General features: G+C 33.7%; 2 protein-coding genes across 2 annotated transcripts; both read right to left on the bottom strand.

The window, feature by feature from the left end:
• Window positions 1-6,513: 6,513 nt before the first annotated feature.
• Window positions 6,514-7,464, bottom strand: LOC140431883 (uncharacterized). The gene has a single exon (XM_072519755.1). The coding sequence runs from the start codon at window positions 7,462-7,464 to the stop codon at window positions 6,514-6,516; it is 951 nt and encodes a 316-aa protein (XP_072375856.1).
• Window positions 7,465-7,850: 386 nt separating this feature from the next.
• LOC140431882 (uncharacterized) lies at window positions 7,851-9,665 on the bottom strand. Its single transcript, XM_072519754.1, has one exon. The coding sequence runs from the start codon at window positions 9,663-9,665 to the stop codon at window positions 7,851-7,853; it is 1,815 nt and encodes a 604-aa protein (XP_072375855.1).
• Between the last annotated feature and the right edge of the window lie 297 nt (window positions 9,666-9,962).

The raw sequence follows: 9,962 nt of genomic DNA, 5'->3' as shown, positions 1-9,962 counted from the left end.
AAATAATGATGACATTACTTATCTAACTTGATCCTGTCAAAGTTTGATGTCTCCGCCGGCAGCAGTTTTTTTTTCCCATTTATTTACGGCGGAGGGAAAAATGTTGTCATGGCAACAATATAAAACAGGTCACAAAGCAACAATACAAATGTCATTAACAACAATTAAACATCATTTTTATTTATAGTAATATTAAAAGTACAATTAGTTAATGAGGCATTTTCAAAATTGAAACCGTGCAAAAATGTTCCCGACTCATGATACGCATTGGTAATTGTTGATGATACTGATGGTCGAGAACAACTTTCAGCAATCATTCCAACTTGCTACTGCATCATTAGCCGCGGACTCAATTTCGTTTAGGTTTTCTATTTTCGCACTAAATTTGCGCTTGCGGTTGCAACAACAATAAGCTGTCTTTAATAATTGCAAACAACTGTCAAACAACTGTAACCAGGGAGACGCAAATCCCACCGACGACTTAATTATTTTAATTTCTAACATCTAGATGACTTTGATAGTTGTCACAGTTAATTTCGAGTAAAAATAGCGTATGAATTGTACTATTTATGGTTGAAAATTGCTACGTTTGAAGAAAAAATAGTATACTTTATTCGGCAAAGAAGCGACTTTTCTTGACTTGCCCTCTATTACGCGCCTCACTTCGTTCGGCGCGTAATATCGGGCGCGTCAAGAAAAGTCATGCTTCTCCGCCTCATAAAGTAATATACTATTATCTGTCAGATAATTTTAATAATTTATTTTATCTGTCTGGGCTAGGTGCTTGAATCTAAACTAGCATAAAGTTTTAATTTATTTTATTTGTTAAACCTTTTTAAAAATTACAGCAACCAATATATTTGGCAATTTTTCGAGAAAATTAATCGAATTATTATTTATATTAAAATGTAATTAATATTATTCGTGTTATTAATTAAACATATCGTTTCAAGAACAAAATATGATTGAGATGTTAGATGTTGGTAGTTCAGATTTCTTTCCTAGGTGGCGTAGTTACCTTACTGGACAAACGGTGTGACTTGTCGTCCTAGCCTTTTATCTATATAGATATTTATTAAGGATTTTTTAAGAACTTTTATTAAGGATTTTTGTAAATAAAAAATTTTGTGATTCATGGCATACAGCCAACTGCAGAAATTCATGTTCACAGCAAATATTTTACCCTTGTCGTCAGAGACGAAAATACCACTGAACCTCTAAAAATCATACGAACAAGCTAAATTTTGCTGGGAACCCAAAAAAGATACAAAACAGTTTACCAATTTTACCCCCCGGCTTCTCCTAGAAAAAACCGTTTTATGAATTGTTCTCTAAGAAACAATGCTTGAAGCGACCGGTGATTTTCAATGTGAAGTACGCACGCGAAGTCAATTTTAAATAGAATTTATATCAACTCGACTGTTAAAATTCGATATCTTTTGATCAAAGTGTCCTATTAACAAAAATCAAAATACGTTTTAAAGGTGAAAAGAGCAGCTTTTGTATGCAGTTTTTGGATTTTTACCATTTCTTACGATTCTCATGAGATCAATAATAGTTATCATTTAAATTGACCGGTCACCATGGAATTTTCATTATTGGATGCAAATCTTTAAAACGTATTGCCTGAAATTTCGGTTTTGAGTTTTAGCAACAAATGTAAGGCATTTGAAATATGCCTAAATTTAAACTTTAACGTTACAAACGATCTAAAATGTTTAAAACTGCTTTTTGTGATTACCCAAGTACTTTTTTCTAAACGACACAACTTCAACTATAAATTCCGTCTAATAACCTTTTCGTAAAAGTATTTCCCTTGACGCTCAATCGTTTGGGATGTTAATGTTTAAATTCAGCAATCAGTTATTTTTGGTCAACCACAAAAAGTTTGTAAGAAAGCTGCACTTTTTGTCTTTAACATGCATTTACATTTTTGTCGATAGGACAACCTCATTAAAACATATCCAATTTTTACTGTCGAGTTGAAATAAATTGTATTTAAAATTGATTTCGCGCGCGTGCCTGACTTTAAAAATCACCAGTCGCTTTATGCCTTGTTTCCGAGAGAACCATTCATTCTACACAAAAAGTGCTAAAATCATTTTTGTTTTAAATTATCCCCAGCTACATCTTTTATTTAAAACATTTTTTTACGGTATACAGTTTCTTGGTAAATCAATTTTTTTCGTTTTTTCTCACCTACGACGGGGGGGGGGGGGGGGGTAAGGGGAAAGCCTAGAACCTTAGGACTCTTAAAATTGACATTCTCACCAAAATTCAGCTTGATCGTAGAATTTTTAGAGGTCTAATCTCTGACGCCTGGACTTTTTATAGTATTTCCGATGTAGTTCTAATAGTTGACATTAGTTAAAATGAAAACATAATATTCTCTAATCTAACTACCAATACGAATGGTGTATTAATATTCTATTATTTAATTTTTTTTTTATTTTCAAATATTTTATATTGATCTAAATTACAAATCGTTTGTTACAGGAACTCGTAGCCAGCTCTCCGAGCGAAAGAAATTGGAGAGGAATATTTATAGCCTTATTAGTGATTGTCGCTGTGTTAGGCCTAATAGTCTTCAGTATCGTGCTAGTTTCTCCTCCTGAAGAGGGACCTAGGACAAAGGGAATCAAGCCTTCGCTTGAAGATATTTTTATTAAGCTTCCGCCTCCTGCCAAATTCAATGGGACTTGGATCTCAGGTAAGTGTTTTTATAAAATAGTAATATTTTATTAACTTTTATTGCGGGTTTATTATTTAATAGTATCTAAAGGCAAATTATTGTGTTATCCCTTTGCATTTCGGATAAAGCAATAGTTATGGATTGAAATATTAACATGTACAGCTAAATTATCAATATATATTTAAAATGTCTTACTCTCGAAGAAGCGAAAATGCATTCAAACTGGAACTTAAAGTGTAACAATATAAACCAAAGAAGGCAGTTTTAGTACTTACATTTTTGTCATCCAAGCATCCTTACATTATCCTTACATCCAAAAAAATTTTTGCAGTATTCCAAATCATACATTATTTTTAATTTTCAAATTTTTGTAAAATTTTTGCATCTAATGGACCTTTTAAATTTTCACAATTTGTGTAAAACTTTTTATATATTTGGTTTTCAAAATTGTAAAATGGTATTGGATATAAAATTATAATTTACTTTAATAAAACTAGTTGTTGAGATGAGGAGACGGTCCTGCAAGTGACACAGTAGTCTCTTTGATTTTCGCTTCGTAATAAACTTAAATAATTGGGGAATTACAAGTTAGAAAATTCAACAAAGTTCAAAAATAAGAGTTAAAAGTTAAGTGCATACAGTTGATAGTAGTGAATAAAAGAAATACCATCAGACAAGTAAGATATATAACCATTTTAAATAATTTTAACAAGTTTTGAGTAAATAAATAATTGTGTGAAAGATTAAAAAAACTGGTTTTGGCGAATGTTTTAAGTCCGAGGGGTCGACCCGCTTAGGCATTCCTACGCGTTTTTTGGTTTCTTGGCAGATTAGAAAGTAATTAGTGCCGACAAAAATTAAATATTAAAATAAAAGCCTCATAAGTTTATTACAAAAATCCAGATCCGGCCTTAGAATAAATTAGTTTAAAGTTAAGATTAGAATTAAATTAAATTAAAATAATAAATAATAATTGTTATTGTAATAAAAAAGTTTAATTAATATAGGAAAATACTATATTGGTGTATATTAATATAGAAAATAAATATTAATGTAGAAGGTAATAAAATCGAATGAACAGCAAAAGAAATAAACCAGAACACGATAACTCATCCGACAAGGAGGAAGCCTTCAAAAGAAGCAAAGCTACGTTAAGAACAGCTCCAAAGGATAACATAAAAAATCGCGAAATGGAAGAATTAAAGAAACTACTAGAAGAAATAAATAAGAAGATTAAAACGGAAATAAAAGAGCTGAAAACAGAAATGAAGGAAGAAAATAAGGAGATCAGAAGATATATAAATGAAGTTAAAGAAGAGATAAAACTAAATATTGAAGAAATAAAAATTATAAAGCTGGAAATAGAAAGGGTAAAGGAAGAACGGACAAAAGAGAAAGAAGAACTGAAAAAAAAAACGAACTAACCAAAACAGATAACAAAAAGATAACGGAAGAATTAAATGATCTAAAACACTCATTGGAAAGATTAGACAAAGAAAAAAGAAAGAAGAATATAATCATTAGTGGAGCAATAATAGACTCTGAAGACCCAAAAACATTGAAAGACGGAATGACTACTATGTTAGAAAATCATCTTGAAGTCAAAACTAATATTAAAAGTGCACAAAAAATAGGCACAAAAACATGCTTAATTGAACTAGAAAGCGAAGAAGAAAAAACAACAATCTTAAGAAACAAATACAAACTTAAGAATGTGAATACCAAAAAAATATGGATTACAGAGGATCTCACAAAAGGAGAGAGAGAGAGAAAATGAAAGCTTAAAGAGATAAAGCAAGAAAAATGAGGGAAAATGGAAAAATGGTCAAAATAGGATACAATAAAATCACAGTAGACGGCAAGGAATGGAGATGGTGCTATAAAGAAGAAAAAGTAGTGAAAATAGAGAGTTCAAAAAACTACCAGAGCAACATAAAAAGAACCAAGGGGAGGTCAGGCGACGAATAGAGAAAGAAGAATTACAAAATAAACCGGACAATAATGATAAATGTTTAGTTTTAAGTAGTAATAGGAATAGGATTAGAAATGTAAATGATAAGTATGCCATTAGAAATATGACTTGTGATAGGAATATGGGTATTAGGCATTCTAACAGTAGTGATAATATTATAGTTAGGGGGAATATCAAAAATGGGCATAGCATTAGTAATGAAGGTAGGGAAAAATTAAATATTAGCATTAAAAATAAAAACAGTAATAAAATAAATAACGGATATAATGTTAATACAAAAACCAGGGAGCATGAAATCAACGTTAACACCAATAATGGAGAAGAAGAATACAATAATAAGGACATACATCTTAACAAGACAAATCATATAGGAATAGCGACATGGAATGTGACATCTCTGACCGGCAAGGAAATAGAAGCTATGGAAGAAATGGAAAAAATGAAGGTACAAATAATGGGAATAAGCGAGACAAAAAAGATAGGGAAAGGACACATCAATATCAATGAGAAATATAGTCTATATAATTCCGGAGTACCACAGGGTCACAGAGCAAAAGAAGGACTCGGTATAATAGTGAATAAAAGAGTAGAATCAAGAATAACAAACTACGAAGCAGTATCATCTAGAATAATCACAGCCCAAATAGAACTAAAAGACAAGATAGGAATAATACAAATATACGGATCAACAGAAGGTAATGAAGAAGAGATAATGATAGAATTCTATAACGAAGTCCAAAACGCATTAGACAAATTAAGAGAGACAAGAGAAAAAATAATAATCTTAGGCGATTGGAATTGAAGAGTAGGTAAGGATATTAACAGGGGATTAGGATGCATTGGACAATATGGAGAAGAAACATTAAATAGAAATGGAATTAAAATGCTGGAATTCTGTCAAACCAATGACCTGATAATCGGAAACACATTCAGTGAACTAACCATTAACGACAAATATACATTTGTTTCTGAAGAGAAAAATGCGAAAAGCTTAATCGACTATATAGTCTATACGAGAAACCTAGAACAACATATAAAAAACATCTTAACGGAAAAGGAACCCGAACTCTCTACACAACACAGGATGGTCACTGCAAAACTGGATAATGAAAAAATGGAGGAAGTGGAAAGAAAAGAGTACAAGAAAGTAAATCTAAACAAACTAAAGTTAAAAAGTGTGCGAGAATTTTACACGGAGGAAACTAACAAAAGACTGAGACAAATAGAGTGCCAAAAAGAAACATGGACAATGGAAGAAAGATGGAATATATACAGTGAAGTATTAAAGACAACAGCAACTGAAGTGTGTGGAATCAAAAAATATAATAAGGACAAGATGGTGGAATAAAGAAGTGAAGAAATAAAAAAGAAGAAAATAGCATGGAAAAAATACATCGAAACGGGATTAGAAGAAGATAAAGAAAAATACTATAGGCAGAGACGATTGGCAAAAAAGACAGTCACACACGCTGGAAGAGCGTGTGTGAAAGATTTTGAGAATTTCACGTATAAATTTATTAAATAAACACTATAAACAACAAACTAACTGTATAATATAATAACTTAAATATAATTTAAATATGTCTTCATTGAAGCGGGGGTGTAGTCGTTCTTCTCGTTCATCTCGGCGTAAGCAACCCTCTCCGATGGAGCGCGTTCGGTTCGATCGGGGTGGATCGTGACGCAGGCGCACAATTAGTAGGGTTTAAACTACGATGTGCGCGAGCAGGTCCGTACTTAACATATACTCCCCCACCTTGAAACCCCAAAGACCGGGTTTCAATATTAAATAAATAGTGTTTTTTAAAAAAAAGTGTCTAAGATCATGTTACTTATAGTCATAGAGAATTTATTGCTCTTGGTTTGGTAGAACACAAATTTTCACAACCGGTCGTTTAATGTCACCAGTGTTTGTTTTTATTATAACCGACCGCACAATATTGTCACTACCGGTATAAGTTTTTAAAATTCTACCTAACTGCCACTTTAAGGGAGGAAGTCCATCATCCTTAACAAGAACCATGCGTCCAGGCTTGATCAGCTGTTGGCAATTCTTCTTCCACTTGACCCGCTGCTGAAGGTGGGATATGTATTCTTTGGACCATCTTGTCCAAAAGTGCTGCAATAACTGTTGCACCCTTTGAAATCTTGAAAGACGATTTTCATTCATGTCGATTAAGTTTTCTTGTGGTATACTCGTCAATGAAGATCCGATTAACAAGTGTGCAGGAGTAAGAGGATTAGGGTCATTTGGATCATTAGAAAGAGGATAGAGTGGTCTGGAGTTGAGGCAAGCCTCTATTTGATATAAAACTGTAGAAAATTCTTCATAAGTTAGGATTGCTTTACCTACTACACGTTTCATGTGGTGCTTAACTGATTTAATATTTGACTCCCATAACCCACCAAAGTGGGGAGCGCGTGGGGTAATGAAGTGCCATTGAATACCGTCGATTGACAGGTCTGTCGTAATGGCATGAGAGTTTTTGTCAAAAAATTGTCTAAGTTCGTTATTTGCTCCCACGAAAGTGCTGCCGTTATCTGAAAATATTTCGGAGCATTTACCGCGTCTGGCCGTGAATCGGCGTAGTGCCGCCAAGAAGCACTCTGTCGTGAAGTCACTGACAACTTCTAAATGTACAGCCTTGCTGGCGAAGCAGATGAAGAGAGCAATGTAAGCTTTAGAAGTTTTGTAATTACGACCCTTTCTATCTCGTAAGAGAACGGGACCAGCATAATCGACTCCAGAAACCGTGAAAGGCCGTGAGGGTGTGATTCTTGACTCCGGAAGATTGCCCATAAGATACTGTTCGGGTTTATTGTTAAATCTAAAACATCGGACACAATCACGAACAATTTTTCGTACCAAATTGCGCCCTGAGATTGGCCAGTAATTCTCTCGTAAGGAAGCAAGAAGTGCTTGAGGACCAATATGTAAAAGTTTCAAGTGCTCGTGGCGAGCAATGAGTATCGTGAGATGATGTTTTGAGGGTAGCACTATGGGGTGTTTTTTGTTAAAATCAAATGAAGAATGGTGTAAACGACCCCCAACACGTATTAGTTTTGTTGTAGTATCAAAGAATGGGTTAAGGCCAAGAAGTTTACTTCTTCTGTCAATTTGATTGGAATTAGAAAGTGCATCATAATCATATGGAAATGATTGACGTTGTACAAACTTAATTAATGTTAAAAGAGAAGTATTAAGTTCGAGTGTGGATAGGGGAGATGTCTAGGATTCGACACATTTTCTTTAAATCTCAATACATAAGCAAAAACGCGTGTTAGCTTATTTATTCGTGCTGGAAGGACCATGGAATCAGAAGACGGATTCCAGAGTAACCCTAGTGTTTTGTTGTGTTCGTCAGAACCAATAGAGAGGAATTCAGGATCAGAATGAATTTGTAAAGACGAATCATTAGTAGTCCATTTTCTTAGAGGAAAACCGTAAGAAGATAATAAGTCTGACATGGTTTCCTTGATTTCTCTGAGTTCTTCAGATGTATCGCAGCCAGTTAGTAAGTCATCTACATAAAAGTCATGTAAAATGATGGAAGCAACCGTTGGGTGTTCGGAGATATGTCGGTAGGCAATTTCATGAAGAGACCTAATGGCAAGAAATGCTGCTGATGCAGTGCCATATGTAACAGTGTTTAGTGTGTAGGCAGAAATCTCATCATTTGTATTAAATCTCCAAAAGATCTTTTGAAGATAACGTTGTTCTGGCGTTATGAAAACTTGACGATACATTTTAGTGATATCTGCCCCTAGTACCAATTTATGTTGTCGAAATCTAAGTAAAATGTAAAATAAGTTATCTTGTAAGTGAGGACCGACATACATGATGTCATTTAATGAGTAGCCTGTGGTAGTTTTTGCACTACCGTCAAATACAACTCTTAATTTTGTGCTGGTTGATGATTCCTTGAAAACACAATGATGAGGTAAGAAGAATCCAGAATTATCGTCAGCGTCCCGTGTTAGGGACATGTGGCCAAGTTTAATGTACTCAAGTATGAAGTTATGATATTCTGATTTTAATTGAATGTTGTTTTCAAGTTTTCTCTCTAAGTTTAGAAAACGTGTTTTAGCAGAAGTTTTAGAATCCCCTAAGATTGATGGAGATTCCTTTAGAGGAAGAGTAGTGATAAAACGACCATCACAATGGCGAGAAATGTGTTGCTTAAAGTGATTTTCACAATAGGTGTCTTCTTCGGAAACAAAGTTGGTTTTGGGACATTCCTCTAGTTCCCAAAACTTTGTAAGCTGTACATCTAATTGACTTGTGGAAGAAAAATAACAATTTTGTGGGGAGTGATGTTGAATTTTTGTTGGAATGGGGCCAGAGATTATCCAACCAAGAGTGGTTTTTTGAATGATAGGTAACCCAGGACCAAGTTTAATTTGTCCTACGCTTAAAATATCCCAGAATGTGTCAGCACTAATAAGAAGGTCTACTGGACCAGGTTTTTCAAAATTCTGGTCAGCTAGAAGTAAATTTGTTGGAATATTGAGCTGAGAACGATTGACGTGTGTATAGGGCAAGTTCCCTGTTATTTTAGGCAAAACTAGACAGGATATCTTTCTCGAAAAATTGTTAATATGTGATTTAAATGTTAGTGTAATCCGGAAATTAATATTGTGAGTTAATTGATTAACTCCCGAGATAGAAGTGTTAATTTTTTCCTTTGAAAGTTGTAAAATATTACAAAGTTTCTCAGATACAAAATTAGATTGACTTCCGTTGTCTAATAGCACTCTACATTTATGTAAGTTGCCAAACTTGTCAAATACGTTGACTACGGCAGTTGAAAGTAAAATATACGGTTGAACAGGAGTGTAGATAGTTGAACTGATATGATGAGTTGAAGAAAAGGTCGAGGTAGAAGAAGATTCATTAGACTGTATACTAGTGTTTGGAATATTGGAAGATAAAGAAGTTTGAGGCGAAGAGTTATTTTCTGTGATGAGAGAATTTGATTGTGAATTTTTAAAGTGTAACATAGTGTGGTGGATCTTTCCACATTTTCTGCAACCAGCAGAACGACAATCCTTAGTAGGATGGCCTGTGCCAAGGCAATTAATGCATAAACGTAAACGTTTTGAATTGTTTAACCTATTAGTGGGATTTAGTTTTAAAAAGTCAGGACAATAATATATTTTGTGTTCTTTATTGCAAAAAATACATTTTAACCTGTTTTCTGTGCTAGAGACAAAAGATCTCGTGTCAGTCTTGTTATGTTTATAACGTGGTGGATTTCGGTCTTGTTTATTGTCATTATAGTTGTCTAATGATTCTAA

Source organism: Diabrotica undecimpunctata, unplaced genomic scaffold (assembly GCF_040954645.1).
Source record: "Diabrotica undecimpunctata isolate CICGRU unplaced genomic scaffold, icDiaUnde3 ctg00002208.1, whole genome shotgun sequence".
Lineage (NCBI taxonomy): Eukaryota > Metazoa > Arthropoda > Insecta > Coleoptera > Chrysomelidae > Diabrotica > Diabrotica undecimpunctata.
This window is presented reverse-complemented; position numbering and strand designations above follow the sequence as displayed.

What these genes read in the sequence shown, in the direction of transcription:
- LOC140431883 (XM_072519755.1), bottom strand. Translation starts at nt 7,464, where the DNA reads ATGGGCAATCTTCCGGAGTCAAGAATCACACCCTCACGGCCTTTCACG.
- LOC140431882 (XM_072519754.1), bottom strand. Translation starts at nt 9,665, where the DNA reads ATGTTACACTTTAAAAATTCACAATCAAATTCTCTCATCACAGAAAAT.